General features: G+C 46.3%; 1 protein-coding gene across 5 annotated transcripts in view; it reads left to right on the top strand.

The window, feature by feature from the left end:
• ARID1B (AT-rich interaction domain 1B) overlaps positions 1-26,841 on the top strand; it is an 843,008-nt gene that overhangs the window by 724,738 nt on the left and 91,429 nt on the right. For all 5 annotated transcript variants that reach the window (XM_086926863.1, XM_086926866.1, XM_086926865.1 and 2 more), the window contains one exon: positions 18,219-18,364. In XM_086926863.1, coding sequence (XP_086782989.1) covers positions 18,219-18,364 — 146 coding nt within the window. The remainder of the gene's footprint in view (positions 1-18,218; positions 18,365-26,841) is intronic.

Here is a 26,841-nt window from a genome sequence, read left to right on the forward strand (position 1 = left end):
CTGCCGATTTTGTTACAGGGACGATTTTGCAGCTATGCTGCAAAAAACGGCCCTGTAACCGGCACCCACCCGTGCGGCCCCCGGGGGATTGCCCGGTGCCCCCTACGGCCAGTCCGGGTTTGAGTACAGTACTGGAATAACTCCCCCTTGAACCTATCACCCCCGACTTGCTGAGTGTAGATGAAGGGCTGTCACCCATGCATTATTATTTGACACTTATGATGTGTGTATTGCCCCATCGTGGTGTTAAATTATACTAGTGGTCTAAATGCTGTAAGATCCCTGGGGAGAGCCGCTACAAAGCTTTCGGTCCATGGACAGACTAATTCATTCAGTCTGACTTTACTCCCTGGTACTTCTAACTGATATTATTCTGATAGATCTGATGACTGACGCACATCTACCTCCTGGAATTTATTTGTAATATCGTGGATCAGCACGAAGGAGCTCTGCATGGCCTCTTTCCAACCGGAATTGGAAAAGGGGAGGCGAATGTGCTTGCTGAGAGCACTGTTTTTTTTTCTTTCTTCATTGTACTCTTGCCACGGGTTTCTCACCTCCGAGTTCTCCTCTAAGATGGATTTCTTAAAGGAAAAATTGAAAATCAGCAGTATTGTCAGGGCGCCCCAACACAGCATTCATGTTTGACATTGACAGTGTCCCAGTTTCTTCTTCGATCAGCTCACTATAGCAGTGCTATTTGTCAAAATAGTAAAAACGTGCAAAAGTGACAGTGTTAATGTAATAAAAGGTAATACATAAAATCAGGGGAGTGGGTTTTATCCTGAATTCTCAGGTTCTACTTGTATAATAAACAACTATTCAGTCATACTTCACAGGCAGGCTTCTATAATGTGTGTCAGCCTACAAATAAAGCCGCTCTTGAGGGAAGTGTTGGTTGCATCTCTGCATGAATCAATTTTGGGCCATGAGGGTGTAAGAAAACCCAAGAATAAGAGTATCTGAAAGCAGCTCGGCAGGCAAAGTGTTCCATGCTTTCCTACCGTGATCTGATCCTAACAAAATAGCACTCTAGTAAGCATCAGACTGGTCTGGAATCCTTAACTGTATTTTAAGGTTGCTTTCTAAAGCTGCCTTGACACTGCCTCATAACCCTAGGAAAAGAACAGGACTATGAGAAAGAAAGGTAGGAACATGGGGGGGGGGGGGGGGGGGGGGGGGGAGAGTCAAGGGATGAGATTACGGAATAGAACAATGTTCCTGAACACATTTGAGCTTCACCAACTAGTGAAGTGCTCGTAAATTATAGCAACTTTCTGGAGATGGTAAGGAAATGTATGTGTTTGAGTTTGAAAGGATCCCAGCCTTGAGGTAATTTGGCATGATGGTAGTCTGTTCAAGAGATAATTGGGCTCTGCATAAGGAGCAAGTCCATGACAATCTTCTTCTTTGACAGTTGTTTGACCAAAGACCTTTCTTGCTACCTTTTCGCCAATTGATACATTCACTGGTTGACCCACAATTTGACTGCCTGAAATTAGCATTATGGAATAATAGACACTATCCTTTTTTATCTAGGTGGTCTATCTTTTTCGAAAGCAAAGTCGTCATTTAAGGCGGGGTCCAACATGCATTCTGAAGGCCAAGCCTTGGCTCTGCGACTACCTTGGCTAGGCTTTCAGAGCTAAAGACCTCACCTATTGTTGTCTTGATTTTGGCTCTGATGAAGCATCTATGCCCTTGCTGGGATAAGGTTCTGGCCTTGCATTTAGACATGTTTTGGACATTATGAAGGGTGTATGGTACAGACCCCTATCCATTTCACACAGAATATTGTGGTCATTTGACAGGATGCAAGGATGCTAGTAGTAGAAAATGATGTAGGAGTCCAGGTTCAGTGACAGGATTTAAGTGCATGATTTGTGGGAGGGTGTGAGTGCTGGTGTTTAGGAATGCACATCTAGCGACAGTTATTAAACGGAATGGGAAGCCTTTGACAGACCTGAAAGTTCTAGTGTATTTTACAGTAAACCACTGACATTTCTGGGTTTCTAAGTGATCGGGTTGTGAGAGTAGCCATTTTCTAGGTTTATGGCACACATCAGTCCCTTTGTGGAAGTTGAGGCAAAATTAGGTGGCGTGCTAACATCCAACATTTATTCCTTTTTCACCCATTTTTTTTGCTGTTTTTGGGTTTGAAATTGTCCTGCATTCTCTATTAGGGCCCTTGTTGGATACTAGGAACTACCTTGCACCAATGCCTTTGTACATGTGAACACTGTGCAGTCATCCAGGTACTGGCCTCTGCTGCAGCAAACTAAGATTTGTAGATTACTTGCTCGAGATGGAATTGTTTGGAGGAGGTGATTTGCACCTCAGATAATTGCTACACCTCACAGTAGCCAGTACCCACTTATCTTTTGTTATTTCCACCTTTAGCAAATGGTAAAGCTCCTCACTTAGGCTGGTGGGTAAAATGGAACGAGGAATGGGCAAATCTGTTAACTAGTCTAATTTCACTCACACACACTTCTGGGTCTCCAATGTTCTTCTAATTTGAATAACTAGATATAGTTATATTTACCATTTTGATTTGTAGATTTAATAGTATTTGCTCGGTTATCCAAATTCACTACTCGCCATGCATTTTACTTCTCGAAATAGTAACTTTGTGCGCAGTAAACAAATAGGAGACAGTTTGTGGCCAGTTTCACAGGTGACCAATTTTTGCCTTTTATCAACTTAAGGAATTCCTGCATTTGTGCATTGTATAAAATTGTCTGAATCAGTGCGGCATTGCACATGTGCAAACATTAAGTAACCCATTTAAATGATTGTGACAAAAAAGGCGTATTTACCCATGTGCCTGGTGTTTGAAAAGGCCAGTGGAGAATGACGACGATTCACACACTCCAACAATTTCCTCTGTTTGCAGATTTATGGTACCTGAAAACAAGTTGAGAACTCGCATCTTGACCTGGCAACACTCCTAAAATGTGACACATTGCCCAATAGCACACCCGGCCATGCATTTCTTCCAGATACAAGTTTGTAGCTGGAAATGCTATTAGTAAAGGACAATTTGTGCTTTATCCTTCTACACCCAAATGATTTAGGCGGATGCAACTTCGGTACCTTGCCATACAGCTCTGTGCAGAGTAGCCAACGTATGCAGCTTCAAAACATCCAGTAATGCACCTGTTATTGAGACTTTCATTCATCCACCTGAGATTGCACCCTGCCGAACGTGTTTCTAAGTTGACAATCAATGCCTAGCAATATCAGCAGGGTCTTAATTGTCGGTTTCATGAAACATTTAGCAAAATATATGTTGTACAAACACGGACTTCAAAATCTATATTTTGCACGAATGCATCAGTACAATTTCTTTTTGCCAATGATTAATGCCCTATTGGAGGCTAGAAGCCAGGCTTAGCATATTATATTAGATGAGATGCCAAATCTGTGAGAAAGGGATAAGGTGCAATTAGAAAACTTGCAAGGAGATGCACTTTTTACAGTTCTATAAATCTTAGCAATGAGTATCTCAAACACAACGTATTTTAAGCTTTCGCAAGTAATAACAGGTGGAAGTTAAGATTTCAGTGGGTTTGTGGCATGAGGTAAAAGCAGAAATTAACTCTTGAATTTCATGATTTTAGTGTTTTTGCGGTGTGGCCCCTGTTAAGAAATTAATCAACCTTAACTCTCTTTAAACTTTCGTTTTTAACCCTTTCCTTGCTGCCGACGCACTACCTCCCCAGTGCCGCCTGCGCACGAAAACAACCGCACCGCGGCGGAAGAAATTAATAAACCTTAACTCTCTTTAAACTTTCGTTTTTAACCCTTTCCTTGCTGCCGACGGACATTGGCCGACGGCAGCACTACCTCCCCAGTGCCGCCTGCGCACGAAAACAACCGCACCGCGGCGGAATTACCGCCACGGTTAACGGGTTAAAGGCAACATGGGTTGCAGACATGTTTTTAGTTTGTTTTGGATTTATCTTTTTTACACAAAAAATAATTTTGAAGTCTATTTTCACGCTACCTCCATTGTGAACTGTGGATGAATACTCTGCCAATCACCTCCTTAAACAGAAATTTCCTTGATGGGCCTGGGAAGGAGAGTCCAAGCAAACAGAGTTCCCCAACCTTAAGACTCTTAAAACAAGCAGTTGCAATGCAATAGGTCTTGCTCACTGAAAGTTTAACCTATTGGCGTTGCGTTATTTGCAACCCCAATAGTCAAACTTACTGTAATATTGCATTTCAAATCCTTCTTTTTTTAATCTGAACGGCGCCCTCACTACAGCACTTTCTGCAGTGCAAAATTACTACTTTTTATCCCTTCAACATTTTTTTAAATAAGCAAACTGGTCTACTTTGGTGAAAGTTTCACTTTTCACAAATATTCTGGCACTGTAGTTCGAATCATCATTCGTGTCCCAGCGTCCTATGGCGCCCTCATTCTGCGAATACTGTTGCTTATAGTTCTGTGTGCTGGGAGTTTGAATTTGCCTGCACACCGAGTGCGTTGCTTCGTTAATGCTGGTCGTTGAGATGTGCAGTGTGCTTCCGTGTGTGAACTGGAGATTGTCATACAAAGCCTAGAACAGGCTGCAGCCTGGGTGAGGCCACACTGGTAGGAAGAGTTTAAACCAGCCCTTATGCCAACAGGCGGAATTAATTTTGAACAACGTGTGATGAAACCTACTAAAATCAAGGATGCATTAAACATTTCATTTTTTTGTAGTTAAGCTGCCATGGTCTGGCCGCTTTGCATCGTAGCAAGTAAGGCGTGCCTGGTACCCACCCCAGCAGCACAAGTTCTAACCGACCAGCAAAGCGGAGTCAAAAACGATCCTAAGCTCCATGTTCCGTGCAGGCTTCACAACAAATGCAGCACACCTGCTGCATTGCCGGCCGCTTGTGTGTATTTGCAGCACAATGAGTGCGCTTTCCCTTTAACAAAGGGTGATGTCCCACAAGTGCTGTGTGGGTCTGCAAGCCATTATTTAAGTGAAAGTGCACATAGCGCACTGCAAAGGTGGCCGAGGCGGCATTCCACAAGTGCTGTGTAGGGCTGCAAGCCATTATTAAAGTGAAAGCGCATATCTCATGCTGCATAGGCGTCCCGCGAGTGCTGTGTGGGAGCAGCCATTGTTAAAGTGAAAGCACGCATGACTCACTGCAAATACAAACAAGAAGTGTTGCCATTGCTATGCACTCTTTTGTGCCTACTTGAGCAAGACATGAATTAAGTAAATAGTGCTCACTAACTGCTAATGAAAGCTGGAGTTTAAGGACACATGTAAGAAGGGCTGTCCTTATGGGAGGTAACAACAGAAGAGCGGGAGGTACTAAGGAGGGACTACTAAGCCTATTCACGAATCAAAAGCCATCATTTACAAAGGACAGGAAGAGGAGGAAATTGTAATGCTGGGCGGAAAATGGCTGGAGCTTAAAGTTCATACCTGAATAGAGCATGTCTCGAAGAGACAACGCAATTGCTATCTAAGTGAGGACTAAAAAGAGGAAGAAGGCAAAGGGGAGTGTGTGTACGTGAAGAAAACCTCCATGAATAACGTATTTGCAGATCCAGGCCCTGATTTACTCTAATCATAATAGCCCGTTTGGTATTAAGAGTTGACAGATTATAAATGCTAAGAGCTAATCGCGCGTCAAAGGCAGGTTTAAATTAATCGCTTCTGGTTATTTGGCAGGTCTTCGTGTTTAAATAATAAAACCCCAAGGCATACTTTGGCATTTAAAAGAGAAAATTAATATCGTAATGCTCGAGGTTAGGCAATTTGGTCAGCAGTTATGATTTGTGATTGTATCTGGATGTAGTAATTTTCACAGTTTGTAGTCATGCTGTTACCTTGGCAGTCTGTTAGCTTTCGCCCTATAAAAAGGCATACACTAGCAGAAACCTGATCTATTGTGGGATATCTTTAGTCCAACCCAGTTGGAAACAAGTGGTGCTTTAAACATAGAATCATCGAACATATTTCAGCCACCGTTCTAGTAAAAAGCAAAACATAATTTCCAGTTTTACAGATTATGCAATTATACAGTCATGTAGCTGTTGCAAAACATTAAACAAATAGGACAAAAACATCAGCAATTTTTTTTAAAAAAAGGACCAACGTGTGACACTCTGCAAATAATCTAAACCTATTGCAGACTTTTGAGAGGATGTGTGTAGCTTGTAATGGGGCAGGTAGTAGCTTTTCGGTTGTACGTATGAAAGGCAGGCCTACCCGCTAGCACTGGACTTTTATTTCTTTCCATCTGAATTTTGCCAGTGGTATTTTGTCTGTTAACGTTCAAGTAGCTGCATGCAAGAAGAATTCTAGTGAACTGTAGTTGCCTCAACAAAATCTGTGTTTTTGTTAGTTTCCATAGTTTCATTTGGTGCACGCTATTCCAAGCTCAAAAAAGAAATGCAAGAAAGTCGTGTCATATTAAATATAAAGATTTGCACCTCAACCCACACTTGATGTTGCTTCAGTTCTTGTGTGACACTCATATGATATTTGGGAACCCACACGTGTGACACGATTCTTACCATGCAAAGTGTGGGTCTGTGGTATTGTGTGACATTCCCTGTTTCTAGTTAATTGCCATGCGGTTTTGGAGGAGTTGCTTTCGCGCAATGAACCACTCCACGCATCAGTTTTGCGTAAAAGGCCATTTATTAGGACAGGCATGACAGATTATCAAAACATAACATTATCAACTTATCAACTTTAACAATCCCCCCAACATTCTGCCTTTCAACCGTCATTCACTCACGTGCTCCACCATCCATTCCCAAATCACACCACAACCTCTTTGCATCCCATTCACTTCCCCCTTTCCACTTCCCGACTCCTCGGTCATTTCTGTCCATCGCACTCCCGTCTACCACTCTCTCCCATCCTGCGCCTGTAACCCCCTCCCTGTAAGGGTGATTCTGCCCGTCATGGACTCCCCACCCCTCCCGGTTCCCGGAACGTCTCCCCCTTGCCATCCTGTCCTAAACTGGCACGTTGCCCAACACGGCAACCAGAAAAAACACCGCACCCAAAAACCCTTCTCCTTGTAGGGTGGGCGGGTGGCAAAACCTAACTTTCCCCTGAGGCACCGGGGACAGGAAAGGAAGTCGTTCCCTTCCTGTCCCCCTTAAATAACCTCCTATTTAACCCCTCCCACCCCTGACCTAAACCCCCTACCTCACATCCGCCCGCCGTGTCCTCGCGCGAATACCCCGGGGGAAGACTAGTCTGTCGACCTGCATTCCCCCGGGGGCCGCATCGCGCAATGAACCACTCCACGCATCAGTTTTGCGTAAAAGGCCATTTATTAGGACAGGCATGACAGATTATCAAAACATAACATTATCAACTTATCAACTTTAACAATCCCCCCAACATTCTGCCTTTCAACCGTCATTCACTCACGTGCTCCACCATCCATTCCCAAATCACACCACAACCTCTTTGCATCCCATTCACTTCCCCCTTTCCACTTCCCGACTCCTCGGTCATTTCTGTCCATCGCACTCCCGTCTACCACTCTCTCCCATCCTGCGCCTGTAACCCCCTCCCTGTAAGGGTGATTCTGCCCGTCATGGACTCCCCACCCCTCCCGGTTCCCGCCACCCAGGGAACCCCCGGAGGGCGGTTACCTGCCCCACCAAGCGTGCACCTTTCGAACTCAAACTCTCACGCACCAGATGGACTCGTTCCACAGACCACTAATCAAGTCCCGCAGCTCCATAAGGTAGAATGCATTTCCCATGTGAGAAAGGTGCACGCCGTCGTCCCTGAAAAGAAGAGGTTGTTCCAGCTGGAGCCCGTCATGAGCCAGCACTTTAATCCCTCGATCTGCGCAAAAAAGGCTCATGGCCCTATTCAGTTTCCTGCGGGCCCTTTCCACAGCCGCAGGCTTAAGTGCACCCCTCCAAATCCTTCTTGGCACAAAAGCAGTCCACACAATGCAGGCGCCAGCCAGATTGTTCTTCATAACCTCCAAGTCCCTCTGCATCAAATAGGTCAATGACACCCCCGATTGTCTCACCAAATCATTTTCCCCCAGGTGAATGATGATCAAATCCGGGCAGCCCAGCTGCGACACTTTCTTTGTCAGCCAAGGTAACAGTTCACCCCATCTCATCCCGCTCTTACCCCACCAATGCACTTCATGATGGCTGCTCCTCAGGCCCAGGCTACGACCGTACACCTGCCTGGCAGCATACCTCGAAGCCCAATGAACAAACGAGTGTCCCACGATCCAAGTGACCGTCTTGGCCCCTGGCCCCCGAACGCAACCTACGAAGAAAAAGGTATTAATACCAAGGCAGACAAGAAACTACGCCAAGCAGCGTCGCCGTCCAAGCGTAGCGCTCCCTCCCCTACTTACGCACGTAGCGTTCGCAGCACCGCGACCTCCAGCGACCAATCCTCCTGATCTCCTCCCATGACCAACCCAAACCCGCCGCTGCAGTAGCCGCCCCAATTCGAAAGGAATGCGTGCCAAAACGGGCCGGGTCCCTACCCAGCCTCCGCAAAGCCATTCGCAGCACAGCCAACAACTGACTCGACGTCAAACGCTTCTGTGACACATGCACAAAAATCTCCCCCTCTGTCCGCTGCACTTTCTGCTGAAAACACAGCCACTCCCTCACCGGACACACACCCGCACACCCACTCACCGACAACCACACCCATTTACCCCGACCCAGCTGATCAGTCTTGGACCGCCCCAACCAAATGCCCAGACGAAGCCCGTCCACCCGCACATCATCAAACAGCCTACCCGGAGCCCCCCGCGCCCCAAGCAGCTCAGACACCCGAAATGCTCCAAAAAACATCCAGATCATGCATAGGCGAAAAAGCGCCAATTCCCTTTCATCATAGCAACAAAAACCCAATTCCTGTAAAATCAACTTCAAAAGGTCAAACGTGACCGCCTCCCTGGGCAACTCCCCGCCCCCCAACTCAGCCCGCACCCGCCCCCAACCCTTCAACATTCTGCTCAGTAAATCCGAACTAGCCGGATCAAAACCCAAGTACAACAAGCAGTAAAAAGACACACCCGCCAACTTGCCAGCAATCGTTGTCTGTGATAGCCCTTTATCCATGCAGTCCAGCACAAAGCGCACAACCCGCCTCTCGCACTCGTCTCTCGGCAAACCCAACACCCCAGCTCCCAGACCCACAGACTCGCCAAACTCATTCCAAGCCAACCTGTACGCCCGCCTGGTAGACACCGCCAGCGACCGTTCCACCAACCCCACCACTCTCACTCCCCCCACGCCCAGATACCCTCCGGCACCTTGGTCTTGCAAGCCTCCGCTCCCGGCGCCAACTCTCTGAAGCGCAGCCACTGCGAACGAGATAACGCATCAGCAATTTCGTTACTCGCGCCAGGCACATGTTGCGCGCGAAACAGCACATTGTAACGCAGACATAGCAGCATGAAACTTCGCAGCAAGCGCAGCACCCTCACATCTCTCGCTTTCTGGTTGTTGACCAAGTCCACCACCGTCATATTGTCCACGTGAAACAACACAGACCTGTTCATGAATTCCGGGCCCCACACCAGCAACGCCACCAACAAGGGAAAGAACTCCAGGAAAGCAATGCTCCTGCCCTGCCGCAGCCAATGATCCGGCCATCGTTCTGCGCACCAGCGACCGTCCCAGAAAATTCCAAAACCAGCCGCCCCTGCTGCATCCGAGTAGAGCTGAACCTGCCACACCATCTTGTCACGCGCAAAATCCAGCGACACACCATTGAAATCCTCGAGAAAGACCAGCCACACCCGCAAGTCCGACCGGACCCCCAGCGTGATCCTGACCCTGTGATGTGGGAGGGCCACGCCCGACATGGCCATGCCGAGTCGCCTACAGAAAGTCCTCCCCGCCCTCACCACTCTACAGGCAAAGTTCAACAAACCCAGCAAGCGCTGCACAGATCTCAAATCCAGCTTCTGCACCGCAATCGCACTCCTCAAAGCCTCCTGCATCTCAACCACCTTCCCCGCCGGCAAGCGCGCCCGCCAAGCCACCGAATCCAATTCAATTCCGAGGAACGTCAGACAACAACTGGGCCCCGCAGTCTTCTCCGGCGCCAAAGGCACCCCAAAATCCGCAGCCAACAGCTGAAACTGCCTCAGTGCCTGACCACAATCACCCGAACGTCCAGAACCCACAAACAGAAAATCATCCAGATAGTGAGACACCAGCCGGTGCCCACTGCGGTCCACAAAGGCCCACTGCAAAAAAGAGCTAAAAGTCTCGAAGAGCGCGCAGGAAATCGCACAACCCATCGGCAGCACCATGTCCACAAAAATGGCCCCATCAAACTGCATACCCAGGAGAGAGAAATCCGCCGGATGAATGGGAAGAAGCCGAAAGGCCGACTTGATGTCACACTTGGCCATCTCCGCCCCCCTCCCACACAACCGCACCAACCCAATGGCATCATCCACCGAAGCATACAACACCTTCGAGTCCTCCTCAGCAATGAAATCATTCACCGACCCGCCTTCCGGCCAGGACAAATGATGGATCAACCGGTACTCCCCCTGCTCCTTCTTGGGCACTACTCCCAACGGTGACACGATGAGATCCGCCAAGGGCCACTCCGAGAAAGGACCCGCAATCCTGCCCTCCGACACCTCCTTCTCCAATTTACACGCCACCACCCCCGGCAACTCCTTAGCTGACCGCAAGTTCTCAGCCCACCGCCTCTCCCTGGGCCCCTGATAGCCAATCCGAAATCCTTCCACAAACCCCCAGTACAGTCGCAATGCCGCCTCCTTATCAGGGTACCGGGAGAGCCATGGACCCATGGCCTCCACTTTAACCGGAGTACGGGCCCTTTGGCCCAGGCTGCCCCCTACCCTTGGCAAATTTCCACTGTTCTGACGGCGAAGCCAGGGTGAGGCACTGCGTGACCGGGTGGCGTCCCCCACACTTAGAACACTCATGCTTGAACTTACAGGAGGGGCGATTGCAGAAACCTCTGTTAAACCCCCAGCATGCTCCCGAAGCGACCGGCTTGTATTGCTGACCCGCTGACCCGGACCACACGGGCTGGGCCCCATGACCACTTGTGGCACCATGGCTACCCGCCCCAGAGTGGGCGGGACGCTGCTGAAAAGACCGATACGTGACCGGGAGACCGCTGGCCGTATGAGTAGACGCCGCCGCCTGCGTCGAGGACATCCACTGGAGCCACAGCTCCTGATCCACATCCCCCCATGGCTTATCCGGGTTAACACTGACCCGAGCCCTGAACTCCTCGTCATAGCTCAACCAAGCGAAACCCCCGAAGTGCATCTGTGCCTTCCTTATCACGTCCATGTACTTAAACAAAGCGATAGCCCGATCCCCATGCTTCTCGCAATAGATACTCGCATAAATCAGAAAGGCAGAAGTCCAATTCTCCATAGTAACCGGAACCCTCGGCCGCCTAGTCAGCTCCCATTCCTCCTCCTTAGACCCCTCCTTCGCCTGGACCTCCCTGTGCAACAGCTTGAACACATCCACATACTCATGTTTCCAAATCCTTGCCCTCGTCTTCTCCGACAAATGAGACCCCAGAGGCACACCCAGCCCCATGTATGGCAACTTCTTCCTCAGTTTCTCCACCCCGGACACACCCTCCAGATCTTCCACCTTGTCTGTCTGCGCACCGGCCGTCGCGACCTGCTTGCCCCCAACAGCCTTCACCGGCTCCCCATCACCTAGGGCTCCAGCCCGCACAGACCCATCCCCCACCCCCACCGACCGGCAGGGCTTCTTCCTCCCCCCGCTCCCCCCATCCAGCCAGGCGTCCCACCAAGAGCCCTCACCTGACAAAGTTGCAGGAGCCCCACGCTCCTGTCGCCGTGCGTCCGCCGGCCTCGACATCCCGCTGGTGGCCCGACCGGCGCCATCTCGTGCCTCCTGAGAAGCACCAACCTTGGTAGCTGCCCCTTTAGCCCTGCACACTCGCTCAGGCTCACGCAACTCACCCTCTTCCAACTCATCCTCATCCTCCTCGTAATCCAACCATTCATCTTGGACATCCAGCGGCACAACCTCAGTCACGACTCGTTTAGCACCCTTCCCTTTCATACCAGGCGTAAATTCACACTCCAACAAGGTCGGTGCCCGCTCCCTCGGTGGAGGGCAGGCCGCCGCGGACCCCCCTGCATCTTCGTCCCGGCGTTTGGAGGCCGTTTTGCGCCCCGCCGGCCCACCCCGGCCTCTGCCAGCCGACCCTGCTGGCTTGCCCCCCCCCCCCCCCGAGCCGTATGCGCTCGAGGAGGCCCCGGTGCCACCAGGTCTCTGATCCGTCAAGGCAGTCCCTGCAGACTCCACCCACACCCACTGGCCGCGTGCCCCAGGAGCCCCCCTACCACGGCCAACGGCCGACACCCCGCCTCGCCCTGATGCCTGGGCCCCATTGCCCACAGGCACCCCACCCAACTTCTCCTCCCGGGCGTCACACAGGCGCTGCCACTCCCTTTCATACTCCTCAATGACCCGCCGCTGGTCCCTCGCCCTCTCCTCCTCTGTCATCCGGGCCCAACGTTCAAACATGTGTGTCTGCCCCGGCCCTCCCTTCCCGCTCCCGAGCCCGGGTGCCACAGCCCCACCCGCACCGCGTCCTGCCCCACCCCGCTGCTGTACCTTGGCGGGGCCCTTGCCCTTCGAACCCTGGGACCCCCCGCCTCCCTTACGCCCCCTGGACAGGTCGACCGGCTGCTCCTCAGCCGAGAAACTAGCCTCCCCCCCAGACTCCTCGCCCGACAGCAAGAGGGCAAAATCGCCCCCAGCCGCCACCTCCCACTCCTCAGGGTCCTCCCCCCCACTGCCAGCACCGCTCCCCCCGTACCCAGACACCTGCACTTGCTCAACCGCCCCCAGCTCGGGGCCCCCCGCCTCCCCAAACCCCTCCTGGACCAAGTCCCCCGTAGCCCCAGCCTCAGCCGGGAGAACCAGACTGCCCCCTCCCGCCTTCGGAAGCTCTTGAACCTTTTTGGCCTTCCCCTTCTTGTTCCCTCCATCCCTTGACCCAGCAGGCTCATCCTTGCAGGCAGCTACCACAGCTGCCACCCCCGCCGACGCAGCCCTGGGCGTGCGGGTCATGCCCACCCAAGCCTGGTCCAGCACCCCTGGCTGGAGGAGATCAGCCCTCCCAGCCCTGCCAAGAACTAACAAAGCAGCCCTAACTGCCTCTGCATCAGGAACAGCCATTGCGAAAAACGGGCCAAAAACACCCTCCGCGAGATGCGTGAGGATCGGCACCCGACCTAAACGTCCGCGAGATGCGTGACGTTCGGCACCCTCCGCTCGCCGCCCGGAGCTCCCGCTCCGAGAATGAATGAAAACCGCTAAATCACCCTCTGCCTAACCGCGCCGCGGAAACTGACCTGCACAGCACGTCGCCCTGGGACACCAGGGAAACGGACCCGTCCCAAATCACACACCGCCTAACTAAGTCACACACCGCCTAACACAAAACCTAACTTTCCCCTGAGGCACCGGGGACAGGAAAGGAAGTCGTTCCCTTCCTGTCCCCCTTAAATAACCTCCTATTTAACCCCTCCCACCCCTGACCTAAACCCCCTACCTCACATCCGCCCGCCGTGTCCTCGCGCGAATACCCCGGGGGAAGACTAGTCTGTCGACCTGCATTCCCCCGGGGGCCGCAATTTCCAAATGGGTGTGACATTCCCTGTTTCTACTTAATTGCCATGCGGTTTTGGAGGAGTTGCTTATTTCCAAATGGGTACAAAAAATTCTATTGTTTCTGACATTGTCATACAATTTCATGACATTGCAGGTACTCACAGTTTATCAAGAGAGGCAAGTGTCCTGCCTTTATTTTCTCAATTTTGTCAACTTTTCAGAGACATTTTTTACTCTTTGCACCAGTGTTTCCAAAACTTTTCTCCAGTTTTTCATCTCTTCACTAGAATAATCTGCTTTTAGAGAAGACTTATCAAAATTACTTTCCAAAGTGTGTGATGCAGCTATTTACATTTATGATGTGTTGAAAATACAACTTCAGAATCTGTATTTCCTTTTCTTTATTTCTTTGTACAATCGTTCCTTGGAGCATACTCCTTGTGCTTTGGAAACGTCTTGCTACTCGGAGTAATGACACAGTAGCATGACTGATAGCGAGGACGGACTTTGATCGCTTAGCCCAGGTGTTTGGAGGTTTCCTTCCTAAAGATCTAGGCGCCAAGTTCTCTTGCACAAGACCGCTCTCTTCAGAAATAAATATTTCTTCTATTTGAGAGGGCTCATACGTAGAGCACTGTATTCAATTAACACCACTTATAAAGTCCTTCCAGTAGATCTAGAAAGAGCTTCTGTAGAGCTCTATAAAATTATGTAAGCAGGTGTACAAAACGGTTTTCTCAATTTTTAGTTAATATTCTAATCTATAGGCTCACACAGTCAAAGATTATATGGATGGTATTAAAGTGACACAATTGTTTCCCTGAAAATAATGTAAGATATGGAAAGGCGGAGGCTGTTGCCATGCATCCATAATTTACCACTGCTGCTTTTATTGATAATGGGCACCTTCACCTGCTGGGGTGGAATATTTGGTGTATGAATCAAGTTGAGTATAGGTTTATACTGAACCAAGGATATGCTGAATGGAATGTTTTGCGTGTTAGTTTTAAGCGGTGCATAAGTGTTTGTAAATGCAGAAATCAATAGTAGGTCAATATGGTATCAAGATTACAAAAATCGCTGACTTTGTTTTATACAAAATAGATGGCATAATCCAAATAAGGAATATTTTGCTGGTACGTTTACTAAGGGCGTCACAAGACATCATCGGTCCACCTAGAAAGAACAGAAGTAATATTGAATAGATGTGTGGTTCTTGCTCGTATGACTTGAGGCGCTTGGTCATTCATCTTTGATATTTTTCAAATTTTCTAGCACTGTTTTCTGATGTTATTACCGATGCCATCACTAATTTTACACCTGTGCCTTTGTCTCGTGCCCTCACAAATTTGTGTTCAATAACTTGACTGCCCATAACTGCTAATGGTTCATGAATGTGTTTTCCATTGAATACTTTTTTTGTTTATAAATGTTTATTTAGTTCATAGCACAGCCCGTAAACATACAATAAAAAATAAAATAATATATTGTTTAATAACACAATATTTAAAATGAAGATGGCCAGAAATGACTTGCTATTCTTTATATAACTAGCCCTTGATTTTGTTTCGAGGGGGAACAGTCTGTTCTTGGAAAGTGACTTCTGTAACACATTACTTGATCCACTTCAAGTTTGTGTCTTGCACAATTCAAGTGAACTATGGTAATTCTTGGTTTATCGCTGCTATAGGTTGTTCCTGCTACTCAATAGCATTGTTCTCCATCCCTTCTATTCTACGATATACCATACGATGACAGATTACATTGTAGGTCTATTGTTCATGGAAAGTTGAAGAGGCCTGCCTGTATTTTTTGACGACCTAATCTTGCAGAAGGGCCAGTTATAAATATTGAGGTGTTGTTTTAAAAATGATAGGTGAGGTGATGTTTACTGAGAAGGGCTTCACTCAAGAATTGAAAGAAACAAGAGATGACTGGTCAAGCACATGCAAGGTAAGGGCATGGGTGGCTTCACAATACGCATCTGTGTGGTAAGTTCTCATGGCATTCCACATGCCCTGCTCTTATTTTACTAACAAAGGGAGAAACTACAAAGTGAAGAGTGTTGCTGTGGATTGTAATTGAAAGAGAGGAGTCCATGAGAACTGTAAACAAAATGAGCTGGAGGTTAGGGCAAGGCATTGGGCCTTGCAAGGGCAGAGTGAGTCTCCTTGTAGACGGAAATTGGACAGAAGTTAGAGTGGATAGGAAGAATTGACTAATTAGGAGAAGGAACTAGATTTCAAGACTGTTGAATGGAATGAGAAGAGGATAAAGTCCAACGTTTGGATATTCGGGTTCTACTAATCATCTTCAGTATAGTAGATTTCCTGACTACAGAAAAATTAAGTACACAGTGTGATTACATCACAATGAAAATACAAGTGGTTATTATTTAGTTTGATCAATCACAATTTGAATAGTTAGGCAGTGTTGAGGTGAAGGAGTATGGAACCTTTGTGTTTTTGTGGTCATGACAATTTTGCTTCGTTTTGTATTTACAGGAAGTTGATGCAGGCTTTATAACACCTTGACTGCTGCCCAGATTTATCACCAGTGCTGACCCCTAATGTTAATAGGTGTGGTCATGACGGAATGGTTCCGTCATGAGCACAGCTCAACCGATGCTCATGACGGAACCATTCCGTCATGAGCATCGAAGGGGTTAAGACTGGTGTAGGGAGTTGGCTTGCAGTATCCTTGATTTGTTCTCCCTTTTTGGGTGGCAGGAGTTTTCCCTTGTTTGAAGGCAATGTGCCTGCTTTTAAATAACACTAGACCACACATGTGCTCCATTGGAGTGTAAATGGGCAGTCTTTGGTGAGTGAGATTCAGGCAAGTTGGGATCTGTGAATTTTTCATGAAACAATGTGAGGTTTGGAGGAACACTGATCTGATCCTTACATAGAATAGTTAAGGGAACATGTTCAGATGCACATTATTTCTATTGAACTGTTCTCTTGTTTGTTTTTCTAATTAAAAAATCCCCCATAAGAAGGTATACAAACGGCTAATTAGTGTGTTGAAGACCAGCCCCAGGAAGATCAGTTCATAATGTGAGTGCAACCTATAGAGGTGGGCGAACCTTGCTCTGGCTCAGCTCGAGATCCTGTTGGAACTTCGAGCCCATAACGAGCCGAGCTTTCATGTGGCTTCTGCCTGCTTTCCTCCCTCTACAGTGGATGTACCGTTCTATCCAGAGTTGCTGACTTATGGACTGGGGAACCAGGTTTGAGCATCGGCACTGACTGAACATCATGTGATTCTAGGCTAATCACTTACTATCCCTGTGCAGTGAAAATATGAATGTGACCTTGTGTAATGTGACTTTTTAATATCAAAGCTTCCACATGCCAGTACACCTTTTTTGAATTTTGAAGAGAATGTCATATTTCACGTTGTATTTGTTGTATGATTTACAAAGCAAACATTTCCGGGTCTCAGCTCGTGCACGGGATCTAAGATTCGAGTCGGACCCTTGGCTCGGCTCTACCTATTAATTTATAGGCTTGCCCACTACTAGTATTCTAGAGTAGGCTGAGACCGATTTACACATTGTGTCTTCATCCGCCTTGGTATTCCTAAGGGTATTGGATTAATTGAGCCTGCTTATGTTTAGCATCGGACGTCAGCTCTCTAATATTAGTTTAAAATTAGTATCAGGCTTGCATGCTTTACTCTCTCCAGCCTTATAAATCAGTACGTTTTAGCTCTGTCCAAACTTAGAAGTAGTGACGCATGTCCTTACCAATGTTCAGTTCCTCTATAAAAATGATATGCATAAAGATTGACTACGGATCACTTCATATCCATGTCTCGTACTTTATGGAAAACTGCTTCAGCTCTCCAAGGTACTTCAGGAATCGTGAGCATCCATAGATAGGGGTTCCAGTGGTTCCACCCCTGATAGATTTTCAGGATAACCATTGATTAAGTCCAACATTCTCTTTGGTTTAAATTGTCAGCAGATTGATTTTATTTGGATATCATACAAAGCTGTCATGTGTCCAGCCTTCTTTGACTTACATTGATGTATAATCATTTAGTTCTGTGCAAAATAAAGTTCCTTGTTTTCTAAGAATTTTGTTTTCTCTGTACACTTTGCTTGCAGTAGATGGTAGATGATGTAATAAATGAGTAAGGTGGAATGTAGTGCTTTACACAAATAACAATAGATATATATTTTAAATGTTATGTGGCACTGATATTCGTTTTTGGACCAGAACTTACTGATGTTGAACTTCCTTTTAAATTTGATTCCACGCCAATTTATATTATTACTCAGAAAAATACTGCACAATACCTTTTGTTCTGGCATACGTTCCGCTGTAATTTCCAAAGGGCTTATTGTATGTTGGCAGGCTTCAACATGCACTTTACATTGGATACAACCTTCTGCTCTAATTGAAATGTTGAGTACTGCCAAGAGTAAAATAGTTATTTATATAGATTCGGAAATTGGTGGTAAGAACGCATGTGTGTAACTGACTGCAAATCCTATGAATGACAGCTTCTTACCTGAAAAAGGCCCTACGGCCAAGTGCAATCTGTATAACACAAATATGTGCGCTTTCTGTTTCCGCAGGCAGAGCAATTTCCCTGGCACGAATCAGAGTGGGATGATGGGCTCCAACTCACCGTACAGCCAATCCATGAATAACAACTCTAGCATGATGAACCAGCAAGGCTCCCCATACAGCATGGCAGCAGCCATGGTGAACAACTCAGCAGGTAATGGTGAAAATTGATTTTTGCACCAGGGATTAATCGTGTAAACCTGCTGGGACGGTATCAGCCACTTGATCATAAAAAGAGATTACCAATAACCCAGTGCTAAATTAAAAGCAGTTCCTGCTTCTGGTATATGCATTTTAATTTATTATTGTGTGGCTATTTGCTATGTTTGACACCGGGTAACTGGTGCTGTATAGAGTACCTATATAACTATAAATCAAAACGCAGTGCTTAGAAGTCAATAGCTCTGACTGGGACTATCTGGTCACGCTTGACCTGGGCAAATCCAAAAGTTCAGTACGACCGCGATGAAGCGCAGGCCGGATCCTGGAGTCATGCAGCCCATCTGACAGTACCTTCGATGTGTCGTTGCTTGGGTACGATGCGTTGAAATACGGAGGTAATGCGTCGCTGTTGCAAGCGAAGCATTGGTTCCAAAATGGGGCAAAGTTGTTGATGCATCGATGTCAAGAGCGCTGTGTGTCAGTTCGGAGGCATCATTTTCAAACTGCTGGGCTGAAGGCGATGCATCAATTAGAAACCACGCTCGCCCAGGAATGTTTTGGAGTTTGGGACGGAGCATTGCAGATGTTAGCTATGCCTTGTCAAAGACTCACACAATGATGGTGATTGGTAGGCGCTGCGTCGGTAAAGTCAGGGCTGCGTTGTAAGTCAAGGTTGCACCTGGTGAGTGGTGTCCACACTTTTATGCAGGCAGCGGCGATGCTTTGATTTTGCAGGGAATGCGCCGGTTGTGAACAACACTTTGGTGTTGATGCGTTGGTTTCTTGGGTTGCAATACCAAATACCCACTTTCAAGCAGGACTAGATTTGGCACCACTTAGAAGAGGAGGACTCACAGCCGAGGAGCCCAGGTGCTGATAGCAAGATGCAGGTCAAGGTTTTGATATCCCTGAGACTTCTGTACCAGGCGGCTAGCCCAAACAAGCCCTTGGAGAACCTATGGGATTAGAGAATAAAGTTCAATCCGCTCACTGCCAGGCAAGAAGCAGCAGGCCAACACAGAAAAGCAAGCAGCAAAGTGACAGTCCCTCCTGGCAGCACAACTGCTCTTCTTCCTGGCATTATGTCCTCAGTCCAGAAGTGTTCTGAGTATATGGTGTCAGAGGTTCAGTACTTATACCCATTTTAGCCTTTGAATCAGGGAGACTTCAAAGAAAGTTCTTTGTAGTGCACAAGACCCCTGCCCTTGCTCCAGACACACTACAGGGGTGTATGCATCTCTTTGTGTAGGGACAGGCATACCCCTATTCAGGTGCAAGTATCAGCTTCTCCCTCTCACTGTAGCTCAGGAAAACCCATCAGCCTAGTGATGGGCCATTAGTTACTGCAGGCCACTCCTCCGCTCCCTTTTTGTGTGACTGTCTAAAGCTGGCATCCAACCCAGACATGTAATGCCAACTTTCTAAAAGTGCCATTTTCAGACCTGCAATTTAAAAACCAACTTCACTAAAAATGTGTTTTTAAATTGTGAATCCAGAGACACCAAACTTACTCTTTCTATATTTTCACAATTGAAAGTTACACGTGTAAAGGGTTACAAGGCAGCTCCAATGCTAACCTATGGGAGAGATGGACTTTGCTATAGTGAAAAACGAAGTTAGCAGTTTTTCTCTACCAGGACATGTAAAACTCCAAAGTACATGTCCCACTTTTTAAATACTCTGCACCCTGCCCATTGGACTACCTAGGGCCTACCTTAGGAGTGACATATATAATAGAAGAAGGTTGGGCCTGGCAAGTAGGTGAACTTGCCAGGTCAACATGGCAGTTTAAAACTGCCCACACAGGCTCTACAGTAACAGGCCTTGGAGACAGACAGGTACTGATGAAACGGAAAGTATTTAAAAGCAGCCTTTCATAACTATTATCAATACAGGCCAGAAGTCTCTCCATTCCAGCAACGTTCATAAGAGAAGAATAATATCTTACAGAGCTTTCCTGTAATTCAGTTCTGCCTCTTTCTGCATGCCACCCAATTAGAAACATCTGGATCAGCCATTCCTTATACTCCTTCACATGTTTGCAAAGAGATGAGGGGAACCACTTGCTAATCTGGAATTTCTAATATAGATGTTACACTTCTCAGTCAATCATTTCCCTGCTAACCCGTTGACCGCGGCGCGAATTCCGCCACGGTGCGGGCGAAATAATAAGTGGGCGTGATTCGACGGCCCCCGGGGTATCCTCTGCAAACGCCCACTGTGACGTTGGACGGCCGGGGCATGGAACGGGTTAAGACGGTGCTTATTTACATTATGGAGAAAACCATGACATCACAGTGCTCATATCACCTAGAGCCAGCTCCTTTTCTCTGTAGATTCAATCAGCAACAGAGTAACCCCAGTTTCCTACACCGTAAACCGCAGAGGGTTTTTGACTTTAGCTGTAGTAATCCTCTGCATTAAAGGTTTCTGCTCAAGTCTGTGTAATACACATAACTGGAACCAGTAAACGTAAGGATTGAACCTGTCTTAATCTGCCTTTCAACACTTGGACAGTGGACTCAATCCTGGCAATGAGAGTACTGCGAAGGTGAACCTGAATAGTCCATTAAGTTATGAGGGAGAGCACGGCAGGACTGAGAATGCAAACAAGCCCTGGCAATTAAGTCAGACCGGCCCTCCTATGGGGGTGCTGGTGGGAAACACTGCTGCTGCTTTTGTTATTTTGTTACAAGGAGCTGATATTGCAGCACTGCTGCAAAACCGGTCTCCAGTACTAAAAAAACAGCCCCCACTGTTCCAAAAGCGCCCCCACCCTTCCAGCCCACCTGGAAAAAGCCTAGTACATGCGTTGGTCAGTCCGGCCCTGAGGGAGACTACACAGCCACCAGTGCGATCGTACCATCAGACAGTCCTGTAAGTAAAGCAGCTCCATAGCATAGATGAAGAAGCCGCTCTGGACGTACAGGAAGTGAAAGTCACTGCAAAACTACCGTATTTAAGGGCAGTTACTACTACGCAGGTAGAGGGTGCTTAGTGTTCCAGGCTCACTGTGGATCTTACTGCAATTAAACTTTAGCTGTCTCTTGCCCATTGGAGCTGTTGGTCTGACCCCCTAAATCAGTCAGGAAGCATCAGCAGTCCATTGCTGGCCTGTCAACCAGGATGGAGGTAGGGGATGTAAGACCTTTTGCGTCCCAAGGTTTATTTTTATTTTCTGTTTTGATACGGCAAGCTCTCTCATGAAACCGGTGTCAGTGTGCTTATCACAGAACAAGTGTTGGGAAACAAGCTTCTCCGTGCAAAGAAAATTAAACAATAGCAAGTGATCAGATCGAACCTGGCTCATGGACTAGTTAACTAATAAGATCACTGATTTTGGGTTGGATTAGAACATTTAAAAAAAGAAATAAAGAAGCAGGGAACACTGACAGATTAAATGTGTTTTATCTCTACTGATGACTGATGATATCCCGAAACATGTGTCGAGAGATTTACAGCACTAACCTGCACCAACTTTGGTGGAATACTCCAAGAAATATTCCACGAAGCATGTAACATGAATTGCATTTACCATAATGCTCAGGGGCGAACTGTGCTGGGAGGTGAAGCAGTGTGCTCCTACCCCTTCCTGACAGTAAGATGCTGGGCTAGTCATTAAAAAGTGAGTTGTGTTTTTTGCTGAGCCTGCAAAGGGGGAGTTGAAAGTGAGGCTAGAGGTGACTTAAGCTGCCCCTCTTATAGGTCACGTTTCTATAGGGCCTGATTTCGGAACTACTGAATGTTACCTATTTGTTTTTAATGTGAGAGTGGGGACCTTGCATTCTCCCTTACTCTAGAGCATGTCCTGCATACTGTCCTTTCATGTGCATACAAATTGAGAGCATCTAATTGCTGCAACCAGTGATTGTTTGGATCTATTTAAATTACATTTATCAGGGTCACTGGTGCTCACCCTTCCACGTGCAGATAGGGCAGCTTATTTGAAAGAGTTTTGTATCTGAACGTATGTTGCTGGTGAAGGTAGCAACATGCGGGTGCCTGCCAAGACTCATTGTGGTGTGTCTGTAAAGAAAGAGTCTACACTGCTTGTCGTGAATGATGGGCATGGATAGGGGCAGGAATAACCCAAAGCTATATGGACCGATTCCTCTCACAGATTCTTCTGTCAAGATAACTGGGAGAGGGTTACAGCTTCAGCCCTTGACAGACAAACAGCGTATTCTGATGGACGTAACATGGCCTCAGACCTTGGTTAGCCACTGTAGATCAATTTATTTGTCAACATCTTATATCCATGAAACAAGCGAAAGAACAAAAAGGGACTTTAAAATTGGTCTAGATGGATCTTAGTACATCTTTTGATAGTAAACAATCTCAAATAATAAAAAATTATGTCCGGTTTAGAGGTTGTGACACAGTTAATAAGAACATGACCACCAAGGTTCACTATAGCCCAGATGAGTTAATATACAGAATCTTTCTTATCTAGAAGAGGTGTGCACAATAATTGTATCCTGGCCCCTACCTATATTTTCCTGTATATTAACCACCTCAAGGGCACTTTGAGGAGTAACACATGCGACACACCATGGCTATGAAGGAAGCACATCCACGGACTGCATTATGTGGACAATGATGTTCTCTGTGCAAGAACTGACTATAGTTTACAGGAATTGATCAGTTATTATGTGGCCTCTACGACAAAGATAGATTTGGCTACCTACTGGTCCAATGCATATATTTTAGGTATGGGCAGAAATAATTATAGAACAAAGCCAATTACTCTTTTGATATTAATTACTTAACCAGTTAAGATTTTTCAGTGTTTTGGGAATGTATTAATTTTCAGCATAACGAGAAAGATCTTTCAGTTAAAAATCCTGTCTTGGGCTAACACAAGGGTTTATTTTTAGGTTTCACCTGAGAGAACTTGCATGCTCTGTCAGCAAAATAGTTGGTTTAAAAAAAAAAAAGTTTAAAATGGGCTTAAATCCCACCCATTACTTACCAATACTTTCCATTGGTTGGCTTCCATGTCACTCTTGCTCGTTATTGCTTTTCTGGCTGCTTGCCACCTCCTGCTTTCTCCCAGGGCTTCTGTTGCTGCAGTTGAGCATGAACCTAGTAAAGCTTCTTGTTTGTGGCCTCTGTCCCATCCACTGGCAGCACACTCCTCCGTGTACTTCAGTTTTACTTTTTGCATGCACTCTCCTAGAGTACAGGCCTTGTACGGTCTACTCTCCTACTGCCTATTGTTGCTTCTCCTTCCCCCGCTGCTCTCTCGTGTTGTTCCCCCACACCCTCTTCTTGTCTGTTGCTGCACCCTCATTCCTCCCAATTACCTCCCTTCTGTTGCTTCCCCACTGCCTCCTGTTCATTGTTTCTGTTCCCTTCCTCCTCCCCTGCCACTCCCTCTTGTTGCTTGCCCTCACCCGGTGCTTTTTTAGATATATTGCACAGCAACACCAGCTGCTGTGCAACATGGCTTAAAGAAAAAAAGTGCTATGACACTGTCAACGCTGGCTGCTTCATTTCACTTTTTGCTGTTTTTTTTTTACTTTAATCCATGTTGCATTACATCCCACCCTGCTGTGCAACATATCTAAAAAATAAAAAATGAAACATTGACAACCCAAAAGATAGCACATATGCAAAACCTATTGTCTTTGCCAGTGCTTGTTAGTTTTGCTTTGTAGACCCTTTACCTCAGTCCGCCTCCAAATTAATTTTCGTATTAACTTTACATAATCCACTTTGATTCATTAATGGACACATTCTTATATGCAAGGTTGTCTCTCCTACTGGCATTCTCTTCTGCCGGATAGGCCAGCTCCAGCCAACCTTCATCCATGCCCATTGCTCATCTAACTCTGCTACTTTACTGGAAGGCAGGGAAAAGGTCAAACCATTCAGCACCTTTCATCCAGGTGAGGATTGTAAGAAAATGAAGCACTTGGGGAGGAAGTTAGTGGCCTCTGTTTCCCAATATAAACTGCAAACGCCAGACCAAGCTGCAATTCCGCTTGTATTTGCACTCTCTTGGTAAATGGAAGAAAAGGAATCTAACAAGGTACAGGAATTTCGAACACGACAGAAAACAGCTGAGTTTCCACCTGTATGCTAGTAAGTTGATGTACTGTCTGCTCCAAAAGTAGTTACCTTGCAGCCAGTCAGACCGCAGGGGCTGCTATTGATGGTGAAGAATTTAGGCAACTTGACTTCAGGAAAGCATGTATGACTGAACATCTTTTGACGTCCATAGACTCTTTTCAAAACAATTTGATTAATATTAAAGGAAAATGTTACTCCAAAAACGGACACTGGAAGGTCCATTGTTCTATTTTGGCAAATTATTATTTTCACTACCCAGACAAGCATAGTGTTCAGGAGCATTTGCTAGGAAATTCTGCTTTTATCTGCCAAGTGCGTCTTCAGAGATCATACAACCGCACAAAGCAGCACTCTGATTGAAGAATGCCGCATGTGAGGCTGTAGAATTGGAGGTTATTCTCATGAGTCCGCAACCCTCAACTTTTCCAACCATATTTCCTGGTTAAGAGGGATGCTTGCACATTTTCTCCCCAATTGGCAGCACTGGTCACGTTGAGTGTTTTTTCCTTGACAATTTCAAGTTAGGGCTGTAATTTTGTTTCACCAAAGTCCCCACCTTGCATTCCACCATCCTCTTTTTCCCTTCTTAAAGCCCATCACAATCACCTTATTCAAGACATTTAGAACTTCTGCATAAGCAATTTATAGAGTGCATTTCTAAAGAGAAGTTGGTGGTTTATGTGAAGTAAAAGGAGATCTTCTCTTGTGGTTACATTGCAGACTTTGGAGCCATGAGATGGGTTGTAATCTAAGTTTATTTACTTGAAAAATTCCTGATCCTGGGAAAAGATTTTTTCAGTCTGTCTTTCTGCCCTCTAACCTGCTAACATAACGCACCCCTTATAATTAATCAGATCACCAGTATATAGCACACTTGTCCTTTTTTCGGACTCAAAGGGTCAAAATGCAATTTGTTGTATTCTCGTCATACTGATTAATTATAGAAAAGAAAAGCAGAAGTTGCACGCCTATTACAGATTTGCGAGTCCCAAACAAAAATTAATCTGAGGTTACCTAATTCAGATGGATGCTTTTCAGATGTTAGTCCTCAAATCAAGGGGCGTTCTTTGTCACATCTCAAAATGACAAGTTTGTAGGAAGCTCGTAAGGTACCCGAGCTTAAGGGTTGAAACAGAGCTCTATTATTTTAGGGTAGCTTGTTTCGGTTTCTAAATCTGCACAATTGATATTTGACAACTGCTCATTAGTAGAAACTCCTTTGAGATACCCTGGCATTCACACTCCTTCTCAAATGAGATTGCCTGATGGAACTCAATGAGCACAGGTGGTGCTGTACTCTACGCCCATCCAGTTAAAGAGCCTCAGATGTTCTATTGTCTACAAAAAGCCCATGTAAATTCATTGTTGCATTATCCAGCACCAAGACAGTGTCTATACATAATCAGTCAGAATGTGACTAGTGAAAATGTATAAGGTTCAAAGCCACCAAACCTAGACAGTGATGTTTTTTTAAGTCAGTTAGCTCGAACATCTTCTTGCTTTTGTACTATTGACTTGGCACCAAATCCCTCCAGAAATATCTCAATAATCATGAAGTCCTAGGAAACATTATCTCTACAAGTATGAAAACTCCACAAGCTCTACGTGATCTGCCGTGTGATCACCGAGAGGATTCCCAACAACAGCCATTAGTGAAGAATCTGTCACTTCATGGTTGAAGAGCTATTGCAGAATGCTCATCAGTGAATAGATTATCGAAACAAGATTAAAGAGTGCACAGCAAAGACTTAATGGTGGTGCGAAAAAGAAAGTACACCTTCTTAAAATTATTATAATTTGTATATATATGTGATGTTCTTCTAGTCCTCGCCAAGTTCTACCTGTAGGTGTATATCCTGATGTGACAGAAAAACACACAGATTTCACTTTTATTATTGTATTAACCCTGTAGCAAACATTGATAAGCCTTACATGAAGCCTTGTGTCTTAAAAAATGTTTTATAAATAATGGCAGTGAAATTGATGGCTTCCATTTGTCTTCTGTTAATCCTTGATGAGGTATGTCAGACCTTCTTATGTATAATCAAATAATCTTAAGAGGCTGCACTTTCTCTTTCACTTCACTGTAGAACTCAGTTGCTTGGCTGGCCCTCCAGTCTTTCCTGGTAGTTACCTTTTTTGAGTGACTGGGCATATAGAAATCTTCATACACAACACAGCAACCATATTTATATCTTTCGAAAAGGCAAAGATCTAATATAATCTGAATCCTAGAAATACCAATTTTAGGTCTGAAACATTTATCCTCACTCAGTACCAGTCATCTTTCTACAGTACAACACTATCACTACCAGATATTTTGTGATCAGATTGCCTAAAGAAAAGTCTAAATGCTAAAGTATTGTGTCCAGGTTCCTAGCGCAGCGATCAACA

The sequence above is a fragment of the Lissotriton vulgaris genome, chromosome 6, assembly GCF_964263255.1.
Source record: "Lissotriton vulgaris chromosome 6, aLisVul1.2, whole genome shotgun sequence".
NCBI lineage: Eukaryota > Metazoa > Chordata > Amphibia > Caudata > Salamandridae > Lissotriton > Lissotriton vulgaris.